Source organism: Gossypium hirsutum, chromosome D04 (genome assembly GCF_007990345.1).
Source record: "Gossypium hirsutum isolate 1008001.06 chromosome D04, Gossypium_hirsutum_v2.1, whole genome shotgun sequence".
NCBI classification, from domain to species: Eukaryota; Viridiplantae; Streptophyta; class Magnoliopsida; order Malvales; family Malvaceae; genus Gossypium; species Gossypium hirsutum.
Window position 1 is genome coordinate 38,040,364 of NC_053440.1, and position 27,680 is coordinate 38,068,043.

Below are 27,680 nucleotides of genomic sequence, written 5' to 3' on the forward strand. Positions count from 1 at the left end.
ATGAATAAGATTATTGATTTAGATTTGGGTTTTCTTTTCTTATTGGAGAATCCGCGTAGATCATTGATAGATCCAGAGAACCTGGTTTGAAAAACCACGGTTACTGAGACCTCACTCCGAACCTAATATCCGCCTTTTCTCAACGAGCGAACCCATTGCCGCTCTGGTTGAGATCCCGGTCCAATGATTCCGAATCAATGATTTGACCGTGGCGACGGTGGAGCTTACGAACCACAACCAGTGTCACATCAGCAGCAACACAGCAGCAGCAGAGTTAGTTAGCCATATAAGATGGCGTTAGCTGAGCTCACTTTTAACTCGAACCAATTATACTACTTGACGATAATCGCTGGCGAGAATGTTCATGCCGCCAAGGCCATTGCTGCTACTGTCTGCGCTAATATTCTTGAGGTGAACTCAGATTTAGTTGTGCCTTATGCGTTAAGCTTTTCCTTTCTTTTGAAAATGAATGTACAGGAAAATGAATTGCAAGTTCTATACTGTGGGAAAAAATTGAAAAGATAATTTGGATTGTAAGTGTAAATTGGGATTAATGGGTATTTCTTTTAGTTTTGCTGTCATCAATGCGTGTCTCGATCTAGGTTTGTTAAAATGTTCGCAGAGTTCTTTTGAGTTCAACTTTTATATTATCTTAACAGTGATGAGAGTACATGTTGGTCAAGTGTTTTTTTCTTTTATTAACAAATGCAGGAATGGTATGTTGTGATGTGACTTCGTAGTCTATGCAATTTCGGTCTAAGGCCATGTTGCCTGCAAATATCTTCCTTTATTGGATGGATGTCTGTTCTATATTTTCATGGATCTGATATGTTTCTAGTTGCCCTGGAATTTGTAACAGCTGGCCAATGAATTATAGAGATTGTAAACTTTACAGGCATATGTTGAAATGGAATATGAAGAGCCCATATGTTGTGAGAAGTATAACTAATGAATTGTATTGGGTTTGGAATCTCTTTAAGCTATTATTCCCTTTAGCTGGGTTTTCTCACATCAATTTCCTTATATGGTTACACATTTGTTCATCTCCATTTCATTTTTCCTTCTCAAGCGAGTATAGTGCTTTCCTACTTACATGTCATCATCTTTGCTAGCAATCTTTGTTATTCTACTCAATCACATTTGGTTGCTATACGAGTAAATAGAACTAGAAATGCTAACACCATCGTGAATGCTTAAGTTGAGCACCTGTTGTTCCGGCACTCTTTGATTTTCCATTTGCAAATGGTAAAATTCTGCTTTCCAAGTCTACAAAGTATATAATGGTGCCTCAGATTGCTTGGATCTGAAAGAATGCCTTTTCTGTGATGGAGCCATTTATTAAGGCTGGAAGCCGGTAGCAAGTCATGAAAACAGGGGATAAACTGAAATCATAAATAGATAAAGTGGGGTCGGATTTTAGGGAAGTGAAACTGAACACCTAAGTTGATGAGGTAAAAGGCGGTCAACTCTGATAGCTGGAATGGATTCGAAAATGCTGAAAATCTTCATTAGTGGAAGTTCTTACTTTTACTTTTTTCTTTCATTATGAGGAGAATGAAAGGTTTGGTTCATCCTATTTTTCTGTTTGCAATCCTCATCCCTCCCTCAACTGTCTTTCTTTCATTACAGCATTGCTGATAGTATTGATGTGATTAGTATTTTGGCGAAGAATTAGTCCAATGAAGGTTGCTTTTGTGGTTTGAGAGCTAATAAAAAATGGCTTTGCAGGTTCCCAGTGACCAAAAGCTGCCATCACTCTATCTTTTAGATAGTATTGTAAAGAATATTGGGAGAGACTACATTAAATGTTTTGCTGCCAGATTACCGGAGGTTAGGATTTCATTCTTTTTCCTTTGGCTCCTCTCAGGGCATCTGAGAAAATGTCTTGTAATGTGCTTATGTTTGTTGTCTGAGAAACTTCAGAAGACTATGTTATGACAAAGATTATATCCTTTAACAAAGATCCATTTTTACTTTGTGCTCAGAGTCTTAAACTTTTCCAAATGCTGAAAACTTCTTTTTATGTAACTTCTGTGTTTATTTAGAATGTGTTTGAAGACTATGCCATGGAAAAGATTATATCCTTTAGCAAAGATATTCATTTTTACTTTGAGCTCAGAATCTCAAACTCTTCCAAATGCTGAAAACTTCTTCTGTTACTTATGTGTTTTTCTAGAATGTGTTCAATACTCATGCTGCAAGCATAATGGTGTTTTACATTTTTACTGCTGGTTTAGGTGTTCTGCAAGCATATAAACAAGTTGATCCTCCCTTGCATCAGAGTATGCGACATCTTTTTGGAACTTGGAAAGGGGTTTTCCCTGTTCAGACTCTCCAGGTGATTGAAAGGAACTTGGCTTCACTCCTTTGGTAAATGGTTCATCTTCAGGAAACACAACATCCAGAACGGATACACTATCACAGCGTCCACCACAAAGTATTCATGTAAACCCAAAGTATCTAGAAAAGCAGCGTCTTCAACAATCAATCAGGGTGAATTTGGTAATCCTCTTTTTTCTTTTTGGCATGATATTAATTTGATTTTATTCAGTTTATTTCTGAAGCAATTATTGAGGTTCGACCTTGTTTATAAAAAGCAAGCATTTTTAATTTTTTTCTCAACCTATTCTTTTTCTTCACCTTGCATCTTTAAAATTCATATCCAAATTTTAAGAGGCCTCTATATCTTTCCTTTCTAGTCCTTCAGGGGATCATCTGTATCAATGCACGACCCTTCCCCTGTTTTTTCTTCCTTCTCATAGTCATCATGTCCATTTCAGCTTTTAATGCATGTACCATAAGGGGTTTTCTTTTGATTTTGTTTTATGTGATGAAGGCAAAAGGTATAGTCAATGATATGGCTGGGACTTTGGCCAACTCAAAGGAGGAGTCTGAGAAGTGTTTTAAAGTATGTTATAGTCTATTTATTCTATTATCACTTTCTGCCATTATCTTAAAATTATCAGCACATTCAGTGTTCTCGTATAGACATGTTTAATGAGCCTGTTTGTGAGAAGAAGATCATTGCTGTTGGTGATTATGACTATGGTTCTGATCTTTTACAGATTCCTGGCATAGAAGTTAGAAGAACCAGGGGGAATGTTACTGATCAGGGGCTTGATGCGCCTTGGTTTAGAGCTACAAGCAGTGTTACTGAGACTATTCCCAGCCAGAGGAATGGTTTCAACGTTAAGCATGGATCGCAAAATTACTCCGCATCCAAATCTGTGAATGCTGATCCTCGTTTACACCGAACACACAATATTTCTGGTAGAAACAGCGGTGGGTTGTCTAGCAGCTGGAAAAACTCTGAGGAGGAGGAGTTTATGTGGGAGATGCACTCTTGGTTGTCTGAACATGATGCAGCCAACTTCTCTAATAACTTGAGGAAAGATTGTTGGACTCCTGATGTTTCAGAAAAAATGGTAAGCTTGCATGAACAGTAATGTAATATAATGCATTACTCGAAACCTTTGTTGCATGGAAGAGAAACATTATGGTTGTTTGATTATGTACCCTTTTGTCTTTTATAGTTTTCTTTCATTTGTTTCCTCTAGGATTTTTTTCCTAAAGTATTTATAACCAGGTTTACATTTTCAATGCCAGGATTTTGAAAGTCAGCTCCACAGACCTCAAAGCATTCATGATGCGGTGTCAAGGTTTGATAGAGAGACTTCTGCTGATGCATTATCCACTGAGCAGAAGGACAAACCTTCTTTTGGCCGTCAGATTTCTACTTCATGGACAGATGGTTTGCCTGCTATTAGTTCAAGCCGTTCTGAGAGCTATTCTGCTAGTCTTGGTGGGTTGCCTACTGGTGCAAGTTCTTCCCTGGCCAGGATAGGAATGAGACCACAAACAGGTTCATCCCATTTGGGAACCCAGGCTTTGGGTTTTGGCGAATGTGGCATCAGGACCCACAGGTACTTCTGGAAAGCAGTGTTTTCAGTCTGTAGGAACTGCATCACCTCCTGAACAGTCTCCTATGCGCCAGCATTCACCTTCACCTTCATTTCCTGCATGCCACTCCCATCAACAGCTACAGAAATTGGCTGATCCAGATTATCAGCAAGCTCTTTCCCTGCCTCGGGCTGATCCCAAACCATCTATTTTTTCAGGAAAGTTGAATGTTGGGTCTCATAGAGACTCTCCTCAGACTTCTGCCCCGATTTCTTTGCATCCTAGCCGTCATTATCACCTTTCACAGCCACCCCTACCAGGCTCTGTGCAGGCTGAACCTTCTGGTCAGACTCAGAAGTCTCTTCTGTCTCAGATCTCCAAAGTAGAAGCAGCCTCAGCACTTGGAAGTGCATTGGAGCGTTCTAATCCACTTGCTATTGAAACTTCAAAACTATCAAGTACTAGTAGTCTATTAGCTGCTGTAATGAAGACTGGAATCCTCTCCAGCACTTCATTTACTGGCAACCTTCCAACTAAGATTTCTCAAGATGTTGGGCAAATTTCACAGCCTCCTCTCCCAAATTGTCCTCCTGTTTTCACAACCTCAGGCTTGATTGACGCTGCAATTTCATCAGATGCAACTCATGATGCAATAGCAGGTGCTCCGAATAGTTCCCAGGAAAAAGTAGAACAGCTGCCACTGCCTCCTGGACCACCACCTTCATCTCTTGTTAGTAATGCCCCATCGCAAACTTCTGATGCTGAAAGCAAGGATACAAATCCAATATCTAACCTCCTGAGCTCATTAGTTGCAAAAGGTTTGATATCTGCATCAAAGAAGGATGCTGCATCTCTCCCATCTCTTCCGATGCCCAACCAAATACAGAAGAGCCCAGGAGTCGAGAGTCCAAGTGAATCACTGAACAAGAGTTCGGACATTCAGAGTTCATCTGATGCTCCTCGATCCTCCACAATGGGTGAGGTATCATATGCTGAACCTGCTCCAAAATGTTTAGTTGCCCCACATCAGTCCACCTCAACAGAAGTAGAAAGCTTGATAGGATTAGAACTCAGGCCAGATGTAATCAGAGAATTTCATTCATCTGTGATCGATGGATTGTTGGATGACCTTCCACATTGTTGCAGCTTATGTGGTCTTCGACTTAAGCTTCAGGGACAGCTTGATAGACACTTAGAGTGGCATGAAATGAAAAAGACTGAATTAAGAGGCTCTGGTAGGGCATTGAGGGGATGGTATGTGAGGTCAGATGATTGGCTTGCTGGAAAGCCTGGGCAATTGGTATTGGATTCCACTGATTCTCTGAACAAGTTGGAAAAGACAACAGAAAAGGCTGAGCGTATGGTGCCTGCAGATGAAAATCAGTGTGCATGCTTGTTATGCGGCGAGCTATTTGAAGATTATTTTAGGCTGGACAGTGGTGAATGGATGTTTAAGGGAGCAGCATACTTGGCTATCCCATCAAAGGAGGGTGGGGTGGGAACTACTGATGGGAGTGCAGCCAATGGCCCCATTGTGCATGCAAATTGCATGTCAGAAAGTTCAGTTCGGGACTTGGGACTGTCTGGTGGTATTAAAGTGGTAAAGTACTTTGATTTGAATACGATATACCATTCTTCTGAGTTAGTTCTGCTTTATTCAGGTTGTTTTCCCAATGTTTGTCATCTGATCATCACTCTTGACTTCTTGTTAGGAAATGGAGGAATAACGCTGTAAGGTGAATGAATGGAGCTATCAGTTGCAGTGCCATCAGTAGAGCCCTGACCAAAGAATCCAGGTTTACTTTGTCCTTAGCTTAAATGTTAACAAACGGCCCTAGTATGCTAATTTTGTGGTGCTGAGAGTGTCTACTAGTGTTGTTGCTTTTATCGTTCCCATTTTTGTTTTCCTTCCTTTCAAAGGTTAAAGTCTGATAGAAATATAAGTGCATATAAATACCTCATAATTTTTGCCTTTCCGTGTTTGACATGTTGCGTTATATTAATAGTTTTTTTCCCTTTTTTCTGGAGCGGATTTTTATTTCATAAACTAGAAGGCTTTTTTCGTATTCAGCTTTAAAATTGGCTATCAGCATAGAGCATGTTTATCATCAAATATAGTGAACTCTAGGAACTAGGATTTTAGAATCTGGATTTGGATTTCTAAAATAATGCAAGTCGAGTTTTAATCCATAGATTTGTTAGATGCTTATTATTTAGTAATGAATTTGAAAAATATAAAATGTTTTTAGATTTGACAAATTAAATGTTTTTGTATTTTTCTAAAATATATCATATTGAATCTCAACTACTTTGTCCATTATATTTGAATTTTATTATTACCAAAGTGAAATCCAAAATTTGAAATTCATATTCTCAAATAGAGCACGATAGAATGTAAGAACAAAGGAAATTTATCTTCTGTTTATTTGTTTGTTTATTATCCCAAGTTCAAGAGATGTTTGAGTTTATTATCTGATAAGGTAAGGCATATTTAAGTCGCTGAACTAACATGGTAACTTTGGATTATTATCTGATATATTGGATTATTATTCTAACTTCGACCAACTTTAGTAAGTCGCTTGAACTAACATAGTAGCTCGAAGATAATGCGTGGACTTCAACACTAAGTTGACTGATTTAGCAAGGTTTGTTGTTATATGATCATAGCATCGACCTTCATAATATGGCTAAGCTCTCCTTAGGGCTGTTGTCAAGCTATCTACCGGCTGCTTTGTTTTTGCATGTATTATCTCCGACCTCTCATGGAATTGAGTGTTTTAAGCTCATATTCTACGCAACAAAAAATAGTAAAAACTGGATTAAAATAATTATAATCCTTCGTCGTATGATTTCAAGAATAATATTACGTACCAATGTTTTTAACTTGCCAGTGTAATTTCTTATTATAAATCTGCCACTAAGTGCCAAATACAGTAGACCAGATATGCATGTAGTGGGGTTCATTAGCTTCCTCAATTCCTCACCGCTGCTTTGATTACCTCACGTTGATGTACCTCTGATCATCTAACATGTCTTTGCAAATTTTTGAGGAAGAGAAACAAGCTTCCCTCGTCTCACCCGCAGCAATGATGAATGATATTGTCAATATGTGTTGTGCAATAACTGACAATAATTTTACTCAGTATTTTTCGTACAAGAAAGTGTAGTTTATCTAGATACAAAAAAAAAGGAAAAAAAAAGAAAAGAAAGAAAAAAGAGAAACCTCTTCAATACATGATTTGAATGTACAGAATATTTGAGGGAGTATCAACTTCCACTCAACCAAATGATTCCTATAATGTGCGAGAAACATTTCTACTTCAACAAAGGTACAAGGACAAATTCTTGGATTCCAACCAATCACCAAGATGTATTGTTGTATGATTTATCCTAATCATTGTGCAATTGCCTTTTGCTTCACTTTTTATGTTTTATTGTATGAGACATAATATCCATATTAGGTACAGATTTAGATGACCAAATTGAAGTTTATATTGTGGACATTCTTCTAATTACACGGTTGCGTTTTATATTTGAGTCAAATTTTTTGGAAAGGATGGGGGAGAAGGAAAAACATGTATATTGAAAATTTCATCATGAACTTGCCACCAATACACGACAAGGTTCGAGTAACATCAAATCCATATCAATCAATTATTACACAAGAAGATTTTCGACAGAATCTTTAAAAAGGACTCTTAATCTGGAGAGGTTAGTGTACAGTTAAATCATTATAGGAAATTCTCCTAATCTTGCCACCCACAGGTGTCGTGGTTAGACTAATTTGTCCGTGCTTGTATTTGATGAGGTCAAGGAAATCACATTTTGAAAATTAAGTTTTAAAGAAACAATATTTTGAAGGGATATCCTTGTTTTTTTTATCATCATTAACTTTTTTTAATAAATTTAATTATTTGTATTTCATTTTTAATTTTATTATACTTTCTTAAGTGGATATTATTCAATTCATGACATTAAATTCGATCAGACAAATTATAATAAACATAGATTACTATAATAGATTCTATTTTATTTTCTCTTTATTCTATCTTCTTTAGTACCTTACAAATTTGCTTAGACACGTACTAATAATAGCAGCAGTAGTAGTATTAAGGAGTTAATAAAGGTAAAATAGATATTGACTTGATTTAAAGAAAATAACAAAGAGAACGCAACTTAGCAGGGAGGAAGAGAATGAACTTGTGCGTAGCAATAAGAGAATTAAGACGGGTTGATAAACTTCAATTGGTAATAGAGGTGTGGATACGGCTACTAGAACTCCCTGTTAAGTACTATGACCCAAAAATCTTTTTAAAAATTGGTAATAGGGTAATAGCTTGGGGGTTTGTGGAAGGTTGATAATTTCACATTAACTAGTGAAAGGGGAAAGTTTGGCCGTTTATGCATCCAATTGAATATGAACAAACCCTTTAAGAAATCTTTCATGGTGGAGGAGAGACGGCAATATATAATCTCCAAATACTAGTAAGCTCCCTCTACCTCCTGGACTCGAATTCAATGATGCACAAAGTCGAGCTGCTGCCACCCGTCAAGATGGAACAGATTATGGGAAGATTCCCAACCACCCCCCAATGTCTGTGCTGATTTGTAATTGTAGAGGGGCTCGCAACTTAAAATTTTCAGTGATAGTGAAAGATTTAGCAGTTGTCCATAGCCCCGCTATTATGATAATTACCAAGACACAAGTTCGTACTGGAAATGTTCCGCTCATTATGAATAAGTTCCCGTTGGATGCTTGGACTGATATGAACACGTTGGGTTTCAAGGGGGTATTTGGCTCTTATGGCGTTCGAACCTAGTGACCATTAAGGAGTTGCACACCACAGAACAAGAGATTCACGCGTTGGTTAAGGTACACCCCTCGAATTCCTACTGGCTGTTATATGCTATTTATGCTAGCCTAAAGTTTATACTTAGACGTAAGGTTTGGGATAATTTGAAACATGTTTCGCAACATCATCAGTTACCTTGGCTTATGGCTGGTGACTTCAACAGTCTTATCTAGCCATGATAAAAAAAGTGGGAGACTAGTCTCTCTGTATCGGATTAGAGGATTTCATAACTGTCTGCTGTAATATGATTGACTTGGGCTTCAAAAGAGCCCAGTTCACGTGGTCTAATCTTCGATTTGCTAGTCAGCTTATTCAAGAGCGCATTGACATGGATTTTGCAAATCCCAAATGGCACCTTTTGTATGATGCTGTAGAGAATCATCTCACCCGTACAAAGTCTAATAATAGACCTGTTGTTTTAAACTTATCTTGCAAACCTTTGCGTCCAAACACTAAACCTGTGCATTTTTAAAAAATGTGGCTCGATCACTCGAATTTCCCGTACATCCTAAAGTCCCTTTGGGAAAAGATTAGGGAACCTTTTGGTGAATTATATTAAAGCTTGATGGAGTATCTTAATCAGTAGAATCGTTCCACTTTTGGCAGTGTGTTCTACAAAAAAAGGAAACTCATGGCTAGACTTAGAGGGATTGAAAGAGCCTTGGAAATTAGCCTGAATGATTTCTTGGTTAACCTTCAAAAAAATCTCACCAAGGAATATCAAGACATTCTCAAGCAAGAAGATGACTTGTGGGTTATGAAATCTAGTGTCAATTGGGTTATTGAAAGTGAGAGAAACATGAGGTTTTTCCATCTCACTACCTTGAAAAGATGAAGTTACAATAAGATTGATGGATTAGAAAACGCTAATGGAGATTGGTGCACTAACAAAAAAAAGACTGAATGCATCATCAATTCTTTCTTTTGTGATCTCTATTGCTCTTCGAAAGAAGTACCGCTTAATATCATAAATTCCTCTCTTTCTTTGGCTCCCCTAGAGGATAATGATAGATTTGCTCTCGATAGACCGTTTTAGAAGTGGAAATCTATAGGTCTATTTTCTCGTTGAACCACTACAAAGCTCCTGGCCTGATGGGCTTCATCCTCTATAAATGTTGGGAAACTGTCAAAGGTAAAGTGATTGAGGCGGTCCGCACTGCGTTTAATAGTGGGAAGATTCCTAAAGAGATCAATGATACACTTATTTCTCTAATCCCGAAATAGAATGCCCTGACCCAAGTCCAACAGTTTTGGTTGACCAGTCTTTGTAACACCTCTTTCAAAATTATTACAAAAATTTTAGTGTTACGCCTCAAATCGCTTCTTGATAGGTTAGTCTCTCCTATACAAGGTAGCTTCATTTGGGGCTGTCAAACCACTGATAATGCCATCGTTGTGTAGGAAGTGATTCACTATTTCAAGAGATTAAAAGGGAAAGTTGGGTCAATGGTTGTTAAACTCGATATGAAGAAAGCTTATGATAAAATCAAATGAGACTTTTTCCAAAAGGTGTTGTGTTTTTAATTTCTCCTCGAGTTGGATCAATCTTATTCTAAATTGTATCTCAATTTTTATGACTGTTTTGCTGATGATGGTAAGCTTAATAGCTTTACACCTTTAAGGGGTATTAGACAAGGTGACCCTTTATCCCCATACGTTTTCATCATTTCATGGAATACCTCAATCTCTTTATCTGCAAAGTCATCGAAATGAAATCGTGGAGGGGCATCTGTACCTCGAGATGAGGACCTACTCTCTCCCATATGTTCTTGAAGAGTTTATTTGGGAAAAAGTTAGCCTTGCCAAATCTAGGATTCTGTTATCTAAGAACACTGGATCAGGGTAAAAAGTTACCCTTGCCAAATCTAGGATTCTGTTATCTAAGAACACTGGCCATATTTAGTGATTTAGAGTTCTTGGGTGCTTGAATTTTGGAAGCACTGATGATCTGGGTCGATACTCTGTTCCCCAATCTACTCAGATAGAGTTTAAAAAAGTGATTACAACTTTACAGTGGATCGTGTTCAGGCAAAGCTTAGTACATGGAAGAGTAATTGTTTATCATGAGTGGGTAAACTTACTTTGATTCACTCGACTCTTATCACTGTCCTTAATTACTATATGTAGTGTCGAGCCTTTCTAATCAGTGTTTGTGAGGACATCAATAAAACAAGTAGGAATTTCTTGTGGGGTGGCTCTGATACCAAGAAGAGAACACACCTTTTTAAATGGAGCAAAGTGACGAAACCTAAAATCGAGGAGGGTCTAGTCTTATCTTTTGCTAAAGATAAGAATTAAGGTTTCTTAATCAAGCTTGGTTGGAGACTAATCCACGAGCCAAATAAGCTGTGGGCTAGAATTCCATTTTGTAAATATGTAGAAGGTTGTGATTTGGTTAAACCACCTATTGATGCCTCTCTAACTTGGAAAGCTTTAAGTAATGTTGGCCTTTATTACAGAAAGGTCTTAGATAGATTGTTGGGGATGGGACTAATATAAATGTGTGGCATGATAATTGGTTTGGTTTAGGTCCAATCGTCCAATCTGATCCATAGTAGTGGGGATGCTGAATAGAGAAGAGGAGGATCTCACCTTTAGACCATTAAGAAAGGTTTAGGAAGCTGGTGGTAGACCCCCGCTATCTATCAAGCTACCACAGCCTCATTTGGTGAAATTTTTTAAGTATCCCTATCTTTGAAGAGGGAGGTCAAAGAGAATCTATGTGTTGGAATTTTTCAGTGGATGGGGACTTCAATCTAAGTAGTGTGTGGTTGCAAGTAGCTGGCTAAAGTAATACTATGATAATGAATCGAAAGGACGAGTGGCAATGGACGTGGTGCCTCAATATGTAACATCTTGAAATAGGGATTTGAAGTTTCGGCTTTGCAAGTAAGGGTTCGCCAATGTTTTGATGAACTAGAGAGTTCGTGAAAAGGGGAGTTCGCCAGTTTGTTAGCATAACAATATACGCCAAAAGACGCAGTAAGGGGGTTAACTAGATTCTACATATATGCTTGCCAGCGTGTTTGGCGAGCTGGGGTTGGCTAGGTAAGTTGTGAACTCAGGGGATCACCAGTCTGTTTGGTAAACTGAGGTTCACCAATCAAAGATTGAGTCAGACTCGAATTAAGAAATAAAGATTAGTGTATTTAGGAATACATTACTTGCAAGTAATGTCTTTCCTAAGTCTAGTAGGGTATTTTAAGATTTCTAGGCACTTAGGTCTATAAATACGAACCTTAATTCATGAGAATTCCCTCATTAAATATTCTGCCATCATGGTTTTGTTTTTGAACGAAGTTGGTAGTGATCAAGGTAAGTCTCTATCATGTTAGGTGATTTTCCAGAAAGCTAAGTTCGGTTACATGTGTGAATTCTGTAAGTACGGTCTGTTTAAGTAATTTATGTGTTTGTTTAAATTAAGAACTAGCTGAACCATCCATCAGCAAAGATAAAGGCAAAGCCAAGCTTGTTTAGTTTCTTAGTTTTTCGGTGAGTGATCTGGATCGTCATAAGTATGTTCACTATTATGATTTTCAATCTAAATGTTTAACGTTTGAATCTTGTGTGTGAAATGTAATGGTTTTCAAGAACTTCGTTTTGAAATGAAGTTCCAAAAGTAAGTTTTTGACAAAAAACACTGTTTTTAAGTTCTAAGACTCTGTTTCTAAAATGTGTTTTTAAGTGTGTTTTAAAAATACATTTTATTCGAGCTCCTAAGCGAGCTGATATTTTTAAGCATGTTTTAAGAACGATTTTATAAATTGTGTTTTTACGAGCTTTTGTGCGAGCTCTTTATAAGTGTTTTCAAGAAAGCTTTTTATGGGAGTTCTCTGTGATAAATAAGCTCCCTATGCGAGCTCTTTGTGATAAATAAGCTCTCTATGTGAGCTCTCTATGATAAGTCTCTGTGCGTGCTCTTTTGTGAGTTATGTTGAATATATTGGTATACCGAAGGATTGTGAGTACTCACCCTTCTATTTCTATGATTTTGGGTATTGAAGCCTTGGGACATGTGGAGAGATAAGGGAATGTCGAGCTATGCTCCATTCACTGGGACATGTTGTACAAGAGAGTGTATTACTTCAGGCTGCACTTATGAGACAAGTTATAAGGACTCTTTGAGTAATTTTGAGGCGTTATAAGAAGATCGACATATCCAACAAGACTAATACAAGGGTGGGCTTGAACATATCTTATGCTCCTCAACCATTCTGATAAGTGTGTTAGGTGTGTGAACATATTTTATGTTCTTCAGCCATTCTCATAAGTGTGTTAAGTGCGAGAACATATTTTATGTTTTTTAGCCGTTTTGATAAGATAAGCATGTAAGCATGATTTTATGCTGAATGAGTTTTGTTTTCAAGAAAGCATAAGCTAAGTTTATAAGCATGATTTTCAATAACACCTGAGAAATTGTTTTACAAACTTCTGTTTTTGACAGGATTTATGAACTGGGTCTCGCAACCTCACTCGCGAACCCAACACGCGAAATGATTTTAAGACTAAGCTTTCTTTTATTTTTAAGGCTTAGTTTTGAAGCATACCATGTTATTCTTGATTATTCACCAAGTTCACATTGAACTCTCCGCAGATAAGTAGGTCTCTGATAGTAATGGTGAGGTAAATGACTTGGTGACGCTCACTCTTGACTGGATATTAGCGAACTTAGGAAAATAAGTGACGGAGTTTATTTTATTAGGGCTTTAGACTTATTATATTCTGTTATCCTAATAGTTCTTTTAAAGTTTTAGCTATTTTGTTTTGTTAACCATGACTTAGAATATTTGATTATCTTATGTTATGAGTAAAATCGATGTTTTCATGCATGAGTGTTACGTTGAGTTGCTATTAAAATATGCAAGTCTGATTTATTACTAAGTATTGTTTTTTGTGATCCTTGTATGTTTGTGATTGCAAAATTACATGCGTACCCCTGATTTAGTGATCCTATGCACGCAGACAAACACTGTTAGAGTATGAAACCCCTTGGCATGTACTATCCTTTATCCACGAAACTTGTAGTATGCAAAACTTTGATGTGTGTTTTGGTGTGAACTTAGTAAAATTAGGCGAACTGTCATAATGTTAACTTAAGTGATAATGAATGATTTAACCTGTGTTGTGAGCTTGTATGGGTGAACATAGTCTAAGTTGTTATTTGTGAACCTGATGCATCGTGAACCGACTAAAAATTTGACTTAGGCAAGTGCACTTATCAATTAATAATATAGCTAAGGTGAGCAAAGATATCATTACCACGAAGATTAAAAGTACTAGTAATTACTGTCTTTCTATTATTTAACCGAATAATTGGAGTGATTGATTTAAAACTAAAATTAGCTAATCTAATTAACTAAGAACACGACAAAGAACAAATCACGAAAATAATCGAATAACAATCAAGAAGCAAAACAATACCCAAGAAAGAATTCACCTAGATTTCATCTGTCAATGTCAATCTAAATTATGAAATTTCTTTACTTAGTATCTTGATCCATAGAAATCCCTAAATTATGCTAATATCTCTTTCGAGAGTAAGAGCACCTTACTCTAGGTTGATTAATTGAAATTTCTTTCTAATTAGAACCCCTATTATCACATTAACTCGTGTAATAGGTTCCCCTATTAGATTTGACTCTAATTTGGTAGATTTATGTCATTCTATGTCTAGGATTGCATGCAACTCCACTCAATTACGCAAGATCTACTCTTAAATAGGATTTATTCCTCGTTTGATTTAAGTAGATCAAACATGGATAAGTAATCTAGAAATATCAAACCAAGATTTAAGCACACATAATTTAGAACAAAATTTAAGTATTTATTGCATAAAAAATAATAAAAAGATAGAATTCATCATAGGGTTCATCTCCTCTAGGTATTTAGAAAAGTAGTTCATGCTTGAAAATAAAAACAACCAAGTGACAGTATAACCGAAAGAAACAAAGAAACTCATGATAATCTCCTAAGAAATCAATTGGGAATCTTAAATCTTGACGAAAATCTACTTTAGAGTCGGCTTCAATGATGTTTTTCGAGTTGTTTTCTTGAGTATTCTATGACGACTCTCCTCTGTCTTCTTATTTTTGTCATATATACGTCTTAGAATGCCCGAAAAATCTAAAAATTGTGTTTGTCGCTGTTCAGAGTGTAAATTTACGCAATCGACATGACCTAGCACATGGCTGTGTGACAACCCTTGTGGGTCACATGGTAGTGTGTTCAGGCCGTATGGAAGGGGTCAGCTCGTGTGGCTTCTGTAACTTGTTTCAATTTTTTAATTTTCACTTGTTTTTTGCTCCTTTTTCTCCCAAATGCTCTTTTAAGTAAAAAAAACATGAATTTAAAGGATTAGGAGCATAAAATTCACCATTAATAGCGAATAATCACCCAAAATCGCATTAAGAATGAGATTAAAGATGTTACTTTTAGCACATATTAGAACCTTAACTTGCTCATAATTGACATATGAACCTACCTTTGTGGTTTTATAAGCTCACTGTGTGTGAATTATTTTTGCTGTTGTGTTTTAATTTTAACACATTATTTGTCATTATTAAGTGGTGTGTTGGAGGTTAGGTTGGAAGTTAACTGAGAGTCATTTCGGTGGCTAATGTAGTTTACCAGATTCGGGTTGAACCTACTTAGCCATGTTTGGGGTGTTACATTGGTTGGTATTAGAGTTGTGTTCGTCAGACTAACCATTTGACAGGTAAGCTCGCTAAGGTGGCGAGGTGTTTTTGCCAAAATTAGCTAAGTGAGTCCACCAGAATTGATAAGGTAAGATTTTGAAGTGATATGTGTGAAATTGCTTGTTTGGGGTAGGACTAGGATCAATATTTCCTTTGGTTCAACTATATCTTTTGCAGGATTATGCCTCGGATCAACCATTTGCTATTTGCTAATCCAGTAAGTAAGTTGTATTTGACGAACTGTGCTCACAAGTGTGTTAGCTATATGCGAACTATGTTCGCAAGTTTGTCTGTTAAGTTGTGGTACCCAATTACGTGTGTTTGAAGTCTTTCCTAAGTTAGTATCTCGTGTATGTTTAGAGTAAGTGAGAATGCCTCCCCGTAGAGTGAATGTGAACTATGTGAACGAAGCTGCTAACCCCTCAGAAGGTAACTGGACTTCGACTACGCAAGAGTGACCCCATAGGGCTAATATCTTGGAAGAATACATGGAGGCTTTGGTTCAAGATGTGATTGGTACTTTTCAACGAGTTACTGGTCCCAATGTTGCACCTACGAACCATGGTTTGCCATTAGAGTGTCTGTGAGCTCTGGGTGGTAGAGTTGACCCTACCAAAGTTGTATATTAGCTTGAGGGTGTCGAGAAAATCCTTGAGCAGATGACATGTTCTAATCAAGAAAAGTTGGGTTGTAATGTGTCTTTACTCACCGGCGAAGAACATCGTTGGTGGAATACTATGAAACAAGGAATAACTGTGGATAGATTGACATGGGAATTCTTCTTAGGGACTTTCAAAAAGAAGTTTATGGGCGAGCAATAAATGGAGGCTCGCAAGTGTGAGTTTATCAATCTTGTACAAGTTGAACTGTCAGTGGCTGAGTAGGAGGAAAAATTTGTGCAACTAGGCCAGTATGCATCAGGAATGGTTTCACAGGAGAAAGATCATTGTCAGTGATTTCGTTTCGGACTGCATCGTGATATCTAGATTTACCTGGTGACTCATGATAATGTGAACTTTGATGACCTGGTGGACAAGGCCAAAACGATTGAATATATTAAGGCTCTACGAATCGAATTTGGAGCTGAAAAACAAGTGTCTGGGCGAGTGTCCAAAAGTTGCCACGACCTGCAAAACTCTGGTAGAAACATGAAGCCAAGCTTTAGGTCAGACCATTCACGTCAAAAAAACAACACCTAAGGTGAAAAGGAAGGTCCACACAAGTCTATGAGCTAGCCATTTTGTGAACACTGTGAAAAAAGATACCTTGGTAAGTGTCAAAATATGATTAGAAGTTGCTTCAAGTGAGATTCTAAGGACTACTTGATAAAAGATTGTCCAGAATGTCGGGATGGTTCGTAAGTTCAGATTGTGACCCCCACTCAAGAGCAAGATGTTACCCGTGGTTGAGAAAGAGGTAGAGGTGGTGAAACAAGGCCAGTTGGGCAACAAACTTTAGCTTACACTGTCGCAACCTAATAGGAAGAATTAGAAGGCCTCGCATGAGTCTATACAGTAAGGGAACCCCATAAGCAAGGTGCAACAAATGTAATTACAGGTACCTTTACTTTACAAACTATTCCTTTGTTTTCCTTAATTGACTCTGGTTCTACACACTTGTATGTTCTGAGCGAACTAGCTAGTGAATTGGGAATTCCATTAGAGACCATAGATAAATGTGTGTTTGTCACTAGTTCACTTAGGGATAGTTGATTGGTTAATAGAGTGTACCGTCGATGTCCACTGATGATTCAAGGTCAAGTTTTCTATGTGAACTTGATGGAATTGCCATTTTATGAGTTTAATGTGATTTTTGGAATGGATTGACTGACTGAGCACAAAACCAAGATCGACTTTGAACTAAAGAAAGTCATTTTACGAAGCAGTAAAGACAAGGAAGTGGTTATGGTTGGTGGGCAAGCTTAGGTTATGTGTAATGTGGTTTCAACATTGAAGGTAGAAAAGATACTAGGTAAAGGCTACGAAGCCTATCTCACTTTTGTGATGGGTTCGCAGGATGTGACAAAAGGTTTTTGCGAGATGCGAAATGTAAAAGACTTTATTGATGTGTTTCCTGACGAGTTACGTAGGTTACCTCTAGACCACAAAGTGGAGTTCACCATTGAGTTGTACCCTGATAGTTTGCCACTGTCGATTATGCCGTATCCCATGGTACAATACTTAAGAAACTGAAGATACAAATTCAGGAGCTGCTTGATAAAGGATTCATTCAACCAAACATATCACCTTGGGCTTCGACAGTTCTATTTTGAAGAAGAAGGGTGGTAGCATGAGGATGTGCATTGACTACAGATAGTTAAATAAGTTAATTGTTAAAAGCAAATACCTTTTGCCAAGAAATGATGACTTGTTTGATCAGCTGCGAGGTGCCATTGTGTTTTCAAAGGTCAATTTGTGATTTGGTTATTACCAACTCAAGGTGAAGGAATCCGATGTTAGAGTGTACCCAAAGACTAATCATGATATGATTGTAATCAGGTTTTCATTCTACCTTGTTTATTAATAAAATGCATTGCTATTGTTATTTCAGTTTCACTTTTTGTGTGTGTAAAATAAACTGATTTATAATAATGTCCTATGAATAATATGATTATTCTTAAAAGGTCCTTAGTCAAGTATTATTATGGGTTTGGGCAACAATAATGCATTAAGACTAATATGTAGTTGATTGATGACAAAGTGTTGTCATTGACATAGAGATGTCAAAATCAATACATGAGTATATGTTAGAGAACGACATATTGGGCTGACCCGCTATGAGTATGTTTCTTGGATTATTATATAATAGTCACAACAGTACTCAGAGTGATAACTATGTATACGATCCTTAGACTTGAGATCATCATTGTTCCAACATAGTGAGTCGTATATTTTGATATAGCCAAACGTTTAGCGTAGTAGGTTGTACTATAAAGATTGATGTTGGGTATGCCACAATCTATGTAGTGGGATATGGTTGATCAAGTTAGGATTTGTCCCTCCTTCATGATGGGAGCAATATCTTAGGCCTCTTGATGAAGTGAGACTAGAAGTGCATGGTCATGCTCAAATAAGTTAATATGAGATATTACACTTATTTGTTTATTGTAGTCTACTTCGGGTATCAAGAATCATGAGATTGGACTTTGCAAGTGTGACTATTCCATGACTTGTGACTTGGAGCTAGCAGCATTAGTGTTCGCACTCAAGGTTTGGTGACACTACTTGTATAGAGAAAGGTCTATAATCTGCGACAGAGAAGGTGGATAGAGTTACTAAAGGATTATGACTGTGTGATAGAGTATCACCCTGGCAAGGAAAATGTGGTAGCTAATGTTCTAAGTAGGAAATCTATGAATGAGTTTCGAGCTCTGTTCGCGTAGCTGAGTATGACAAGTGATGGGGGATTGCTCGCGGAACTACAAGTGAGGCCAACTTTGTCACAGCAATTTTAGGCGAAGTAAGCTTCAGATGAAGAGTTAGTGAAGAGGGTTTTCCAAATTGAACAAGGAGTGCAAGGAGATTTCATGCTGAATGATGAAGGAGTACTCTATTTTCATGGAAGACTTTGTGTACCCAATGATGAAGAGCTTCAATAGATGATCCTTAGCGAAGCCCACAATAGCCATTATGCAATGCACCCAGGTGATAAAAAGATGTATCGTGACCTCTGAGGCCTTTATTGGTGGTCTGGATTGAAATGAGTTGTTACAGAGTTTGTGGCGAAGTGTTAACTTGTCAAAAGTAAAAGTAGAGAACTAATATCCTTCAGGACTACTTCAGTCACTGAAGTTTCCAGAATGGAAATGAGAAAGGATCACAATGGATTTTGTTATGGGATATCCATTGATTGCGACAAAAAAAGATGCTATTTGGGTGATTGTAGACTGCCTTACCAAGAGTGCACACTTTTTAGCTATTTGCATGAGCTACTCTTTGTAAAGGCTCATAGTGATCTACGTTACGGAGATAGTATGATTGCATAGCGTGCCAATTTCCATAACTTTTGACCGAGATCCTGAATTTAATTCGAGATTTTAAAAGAGTTTACAATGAACTTTGGGTGGGACGTTCAATTTCAGTACTACTTATCACCCTCAAACAGATTGCCAATTTGAGAGAGTGATGCAAGTGTTGGAAAACATCCTGTGAAACTGTATTTTGGAATTTGCAGGAAGTTGGGAACATTATTTACCTTTGGCAGAATTCGTCTATAATAATAGTTACCGAGCAAGTATTCAGATGGCACATTTTGAAGCACTATATGGAATGAGGTGGCAAACACCTCTGTGTTTGGCTGAGCTGGATGAGAAACGAATCGTTGGACCTGATTTGGCTCGTTAAACTGAAGACATGGTGAAGTTGATATGTAAAAGGCAAGGCTGCTTTAAATAGACAGAAGTCCTATGCTAACTTGAAACAGTGAGATGTTGAGTAGCAAGTGTGTCATACCCCAAAATTGGGCCTAGAAGTTTTGAGGGTAAAATAGAGGTTTTAGCTCTAATGTGTGCGGGAATTTTGTAGCATGGTAAACCGAAAATGTTTTCGTCTATGGCTTTTAGAAAATTAAATCAAATTTTGAAAATATTGTTGAAAAGACTTTAAATTTTAAAATAATGATTGATTTGTAAAAGGGTCTAAATTTTTAGTGTTTATAAGGCAATTAAACCAAATTTCAAAAATCAACCTAATATTTCCCCCACCTATAGGTTATTCACATTAGTTTCTTCCCCCTTTGTTTTTTGTGGCCGTTTTTCAAAAGCTCTTCCCACACAACTTTGATTCCTAAACTTTAATCAATTGATTTCTATCATCATCCAAACCATAAATCTCCATAGAACTTCGGAAAAAAAAACCCCAAAACACCATTAATTTTTCCATCTCTCAAGCTTGTGGGTTTTTCAAGTTTTCAACTAAAAGCGCTTTTTTCTTCTATCGAAGGTAATGGTTCGATTCCTTATTAGTTTGTAATGTTATCTGGTCTTTTAAACTGAATTTTTACCCATTAAATCACATATTTTGAATACAAACAATAAATTGGGTCGTTAATGGTGGATTTCAAGATTTTGGATAAAAATGTGGTTTCAAATTGTTTTTCAATTAGTTTTGATGTGAATAGAAGGTTTCTAACTGAGTTTAAAGTTTTGTAAAGTTTTATTGAATTTTCATGAAAATTGTCATGATATGTCGAAAAATTTTGATACCATAAATTGAGTAGTTTTACGTAATTTAGAGGTTGAGAATCAGTCGTAGGGGAATAATTAGATGAATGGAATCAATTTTAGGCGAAAGATTAATTATAGACCGAGATAATTGAGTTTCAAGTTTGCTAGTCGAAATTTTAGTTCATGAGGAATATAGCTTAGGCTTGCGTTTTTGGTTGGTTTAGGTGAGTATGTGGCTTCTAATTGATTGTGTATATTGTGTGGTTGTTATGTGTGAAGCATCAGAACCGTTGGAGCCTTCTACGAGCAAGGTAAAAAGCAAGGAAAAACTAGTTTAAACTTTTGGCAATTAGGCGAAAGCGTGATCGGTGAGTGTTTGAAACCGCTACTTGTAAACACGATTCATAGTTTTAATTGGGAGCTTAGGAATAGACTAAAACCCTATCTTAAGTTCTGAGTGTAAGCTTTCTATTTCTCTTGTTTTATTTTGATAAATTATCTGATTATGTGAATAATTGTAGATTGATTATTATTGATGCGATAATGTGATATGAGACATGTGTGATGAATATTGTGAATTGTGTTGTGTTGTGGGCATGATATACATGCCAAATGACAGTGATAATGATATGTTAATAATGCAAATATGTAGTGAAAGCGAACTGAATTTCGGTAAGGATATATGTGTTGAATTGTGGAATGTGATATTATTATAACAAGTAAGATGTGAGAATACTTGTATGTGATATATGATGTACTCATTTTAATGCACACATATGTGGTAGGATATGTGATGGCTCAATGAGCATTATTGTGGCACTTAAAGTGCAATTAAATGTGAATTCGATAAGTATGCATTGTGTACAAGTTTGTGATGTAAATTGATGAATATGAATAGAGATGATGTGCATTAAATCAGTAATTAAAAATGTGTAATTGTGAATATTTTGGCCTTGTGATCTCTTAAAAACATTGGATATAGTTGGCATGCCATAGGATTATGAGTACTCCCACTTGTGTTTTGTGATTTAGGCATTGAGGCCCGGGGATAGTTTGGAGAGATAAGAAAATGTGAGCTAAGATCCATTTACCGGGATATGTTGGTGTGTTGAAGAGTGTTAGCTATGTGCTACACTTTTGGAATATGTTCGACTCAATGAGTCATTTGGTGTGTTGGAGATCCGTGTATCTGATGTGTGGTGGTAGAGCCCACTTTTATGTTTCATAACCTCAAATGCCAAATTATCATTAAAATGTGATCTTATTTATTGTGATAATAGATGTGAGATGGATGATAAACATGTAAATAATATGTTAAATGAGTTGATTTAAGTTTCATGAAAATGTTAGTACGTTCTTATAGTAAATTGCATATGTAATTGTGGTTTGGGTCATTTTCATTTAACTTGAGAATGCATGTGAATATATAAGCTAGACATGTGAGTTATAAAAGCATTTATACATTGTTTAGTCTTGATGAATTATTGTAAAATGAGTTATTTGAATATGTTATTGTGGCATTGTTAGAATATGATTGTGAATATGTTGTAGTATGCTATTGTTTAACCTTTGATGTTGTGTATACCTTGTGGTTATTTCAACATTCACTGAGCTTGTTTAAGCTCACCCATTCTCTCTAACCTTTTTAGACTATTAGCGTTGTGGTGTGATCGATGTAGGGATACCATGTGTGAAGGTGGTGTGATATTCTAATATTCGGGATCGACTACTGAGCTGGGTGATAGCACTAGAAAGAACATAGGTTTTCCCCCTTACTTATTGGTTAAATTGTTCCCATTTAGTTATCCTTAGCATACATTTTAGCATTTTCAGTTTAGTAAATTGCATTTTATAACTCAGTAAATCCTAGCCTATTTTATCCTTAATTTTGCTATCTTATTGCATTAATGTCGTTGCATGAGTTAATCCTAGATTGCGTCCAGAATTGTCACCGCACTTGACAACTACCCGCAATATCATTGTATTAGTTAATTCAAGATTGCGTCCAGAATTTTCACTGCACTTGACAGCTGTCCAGATAAGAACCAAAATTGCGTGAGCTATCCAGTCTGGTATAACCAACCTGTACGTACAAGGATAGAATAATTTTGGGAAAGCACACCTGTACTGTGGAGGAGGACATAAAAGGTGGACATGAGAAGAAAAATGGCCATCTTGAGGTTTTTTCTCCATCATCATCTTCATCATCCCACCTTAAACTTGAGGTCATGGAAGCTTGAGCCTTCCATGAGTGAGCCAACGTGAAAACCAGATGCAGACTAGCTCCTAACAAGGAGACCTAAGTGCGCGACAAGAGGAAATAGATAGATTCAGTCGAGTTGTCTAGGTATAGTATTCTCCATTCGATCCTTTCTTATTTCTTTCTAATTGCTGGTGATTACTCTTTGATTTTTGATTGTATGAAAGTACTGATGAATTCTTGGTGAAATGTAATCTTATTTAATATTGCTTTTATTGTTTAATCTTGGGGTTTGAATGTTTTTTAACACGGAATTGTTATTGCAGTCACTAACACTGGAAAGTGCAGTGACCGTTTGAGCAACAAGCATTTCAACGGAAGTTGAGTGAGGATTAGAGGAATTTGTCCACTTGTTCTTAATAGTTCCATATTGTCATCATCAGAAGATGACGTTAGTATGCATGTTTAAGTCTCGGATTAAATAGAGGAGAAACGCTGGGAAAGATATACATTGAACTTTATTCCTGCTACAATCACCTATCTTTTTATAACTTGTGAGCACTTAGTATTCTGCTGAAGATTCATGTTGGGGATCCTAGTGTATCATTATCATATTTTATTTTATTATTTTTAAAGTTATTACATCGACAACTATCTTCACAATTTATCTCATCTATATCCAGTTATTGCACCAACATTAATAGACAAAAGAGTACCATCCCTGTGGGATCGATATTCGACAGACTCACATCTGTCCACTATAATTTCATCGACAGTGTATGCTTGCACATTATTACTGTCACGTTAGCAACCGATCAAGTTTTTGGCGTCGTTACTGGGGATGACGTTTGTTTGATATTTATTTTTGTTTTTGTGTGTTTTTGCACTTTATTTTCCTTATATAATATTTAGTATTCACTAACTATTTTTTTTTCTTTGTTGCTATTTCTTTAACTTCAATTTAGGTGTTTTATGACCTGAAGAAATTTAGATTTTCTTGTTTATTTTGATCCAGAAATTGAAAGGACTGTTTAGAGTAGACTTCGAGAACAAAGAAATATGGCTCTACCAGGGAACAATACAGCCATACCCTCGATGCAATAGCAAAATGTTAATAACCCATTGTTGCCGCAAGATGCTCATATACAAAATTGGACTATACGATATTTCGTAGTACCTGTATTGGATGATTTACAACCAGGATTCGTTTGGCCAACAATACAAGCTGGGAATTTTGAACTCACGCTAGTAATGTTTCAAATGTTGAATTCTAATGGACAATATGTTGGACTGCCACATGAAGATGCAAGAGAACATCTTAAATCCTGTTTATTGATCTGTGCTTCCTTTAGTCAACAAGGCGCTCCTCATGATTCCTTGAAGATTATTTCCTTATTCCTTACAAGGAAGAGCCCGTACTTGGTTTTTTGGACTACTTGCCGGATCAATTACTTCTTGGGATGCACTAGCAACACAGTTTGTTTTGCTATTTAACCCACTGACAATGAATGCTCATCTTCGAAATGATATATTACTGCTTATCATCACCTGGATGATGAAAATCCTCACACCACATGGGAACGTTATAAAACTTTGTTTCGACATTGTCCCATGCACGACATTCAACCAGAAATGCAAATTGAGATTTTTTTATAATGGGCTAAATTCACATACAAGGAATCTTGTCAACGCATCAACCAATAGACCTCTGCTGGATTGTACTTATAATGATGCTATGAGAATTCTTGAGAGAATTGATCAGAATGATTATCAATACCCTATCTCCAAGCTACATAAGCAAAAATGCTCTAGGAGTTATTGAATTGGATGTAATAATGACACTAAGTGCTCAAGTTTCTTCTCTCACAAACATGATTAAAAATAAGCAAGGGACGAGTGGCGTTGCACCTATCCAAGTCGCTCAGCAAGTTGATGTTCCTATTTTTTCTTGTGAGATTTGTGGTGACAACCATAGCTATGAAGATTGTCCACAACATGTAGAGAATGCTTGTTATATTAGTAACATCCACAACAATTCTTATGGTAATTCTTACAACAACTCTACACACAACCAATAGTTTTGGGGAACTCAGAATGCTAGACAAAATGCTGCGAGATTCAGATATGAGAATACATCTACTTAGGACAATTATAGTCCTAGACAAGGGAATTCCAATCAATAGCAGCAGAACTACAATCAGGACACTCAGATGCATCCACAACAAGCTAGTCACATCCACACCAAAATTCAATGCCGCCACAAGACTCTTCAATACCAAATCAACATGTTCAAAGACATCGACAGCAATCGTTGTAACACCCCAAACCCAGCCTAAACGTTATGGCCGAATCTGGCAATGTCACATTGTTACACCCCTTACCCGTATTCGATGCCGGAATAGAGTACGAGGCATTACCAAAACACATACATTTATAAACGTATTAAACTGAGTTATAAAATTTCGTACAGATTAAAACTTTCAAATTATTATCTTCGAATCGCTAATTAGGGCTTACAAGGCCTAATATATATACTCATTCGATCCAAGCCTTATAGCTATCACCATTTGTTCATTGCATAGCCATATATGAACTTATAATCCTTCACTTTCTCGTCATATGAATTTATCAATTATTACTTGCTTCTCGCAAGTACCTGAATTGATCCGTATCATTTCATATTCTCGTATCGTCATATTTTGCCTATTAAACCATTGTAATATATTAAATATTCAATATCTTGTAAAGATTCGCTAATCTATCCCGTATACTTTCACACAGATTAATTCACAATTCACAAGTCTTATCATTTCAAAGCTTATAAGACACATGTACATATCTATACTAACTCGTATGAGTCTCATACTCATTCATATGCTCAATAAATCTGTTAAATCATTTCAACATAGAAGAATCCACATTATGTCAGAAACAATACTAATAACAATCATAAATCTTTTCATATTAATTTCATATAACACTTACTGAACTTCAAATATCATTTCATAAATATGTAATTAACTAACACATCTTGCCATATACAATATCCAAATTGGTGAAATCACTTAATTGAATTCAACTTCAACAATCACAATAAATCTATCACTTGAGTGTGAGTCCATGTAACACTTACCAACTTTGTCAAATTAGTGAACGTCTTATGGAATTGAGTACTTTATTTTCTCGATGCCATAGTCCAAATATGGTCTTACATGTAATCACATAACATATATCGATGCCATATCCCAACTATAGTCTTACACGAAATTACATATCACTTATTGCCATGGTCCATCCATGGTATTTTCCGTCAGTTCGTCTTTATCACTGAACGAAAGTACTCAACCCTGCGTTCTATTCAATTTGAACTTTCTGTCCAATTTATCTATCTTTCTCAACAATCATAATTCAACCATGAATATATATAGAACAATACATTATGTCATGCATAATACTAACAAATAATTGTTTGGTTTCATCCATATGAATTTACAATTCAATTCATAATAACTAATTGAAATGAAACATTATGTCATTTCCAATTCAACATTTATCAAATATAATCGGCATATGACCAATTTATATACAAATCATTCATATATTTTATTTTTCCTCCTCCTCCTCTCCGTTCCACATCTTTAATGTACATAACACTCTTATAAATAACATTTTCTATAATTTTACTATTCACTCACATGTATATTCAAAGCTATCTATCTGAGTTAGAGTCACTAAATTATTTTTATTTGGAGATACAGAGCTCCAAATTAAGATCTGTAAATTTTCCTTGAACCTAGATTCACATATCTTTTTACCATAAAATTTTCAGAATTTTTGGCTTATTCAATAAGTACAGTTTATTCATTAAAATTTCCCCTATTTCACTGCTTGATAGTTCTAACCTCTCTTCACTAAAAATTAATTATCTCACTGTAAAAAATTAAAATAGTACTTACGTTTATTTCACTTGAAAATAGATTAATTCAGGGTTCTAAACATATAAATTTTAGCCCGTAATTATTTTTGTACAATTTTTAACAATTTTCCAAACTTAGAACAGGGGATTCGAAACTCATTCTGACCCTGTCTCACTAAACTTAAAATATCTAAAAATATGTAAGTCTTTTGCTTTCTCTAATTCTTTTATGTAAAAATAGACTCATTAGCCTTTCATTTAATATCTTATTCACTCTCTAATTCGACTTCCACCATTTTCGGTGATTTTTCAAATTCACATAACTATTTCTGTCAAAAACTATTTTATTGCTAATTCTACTATTTCATAATTTCACTTTTTCACTTTCGATCAATATTCAATTCAATTCCACACTTATATTCATCATTCAATTACACTTAATCGTTACATGATATCATGTATTTTCACTTAGTCAATTTCCCATTGAACACTAGGAATATACGTGGATACGTAGAGAATTAGCACATAAGTGCCACACTGATATGTAGCCGAAGCTACCACTGATGCGTAGCCATAGCTACCACTGAAATGTAGCCGAAGCTACCACTGATATGTAGCTGTAGCTACCACTGAAATGTAGCCGAAGCTACCACTGATTAATAACATTGGAAATGTCCACGGGCCTGCTCACACAAGCTATCAGGTGTCTGCAACACATGCTAGATCACCCAGCACCCGGGACTCACTGTAACACTGGTCTCTAGTGACCTGTCACTTGTATCCACTTCTATTCCTAAGTTTAACCGGGAATTTACACTTAACACTTTATTTTAAACACTTTATCACTTGAATAATTCATGAACAATTTTCCTTCCACATTCAATATTAATTCACATATAAAATATTGTTCACAATTTATAAAAATATATTGCTATTATTTACACATAACTTA

At 36.3% G+C, this 27,680-nt stretch overlaps 1 protein-coding gene across 1 annotated transcript; it reads left to right on the forward strand.

The window, feature by feature from the left end:
* On the forward strand, positions 1-5,635 carry LOC121216117 (polyadenylation and cleavage factor homolog 4). The gene is made up of 9 exons (XM_041091415.1): positions 1-84; positions 292-411; positions 1,729-1,830; positions 2,238-2,338; positions 2,390-2,456; positions 2,837-2,908; positions 2,967-3,425; positions 3,607-3,862; positions 3,915-5,635. Exons 1-9 carry the CDS (start codon positions 1-3, stop codon positions 5,633-5,635), a joined length of 2,982 nt encoding a protein of 993 aa, XP_040947349.1.
* Positions 5,636-27,680: the final 22,045 nt, after the last annotated feature.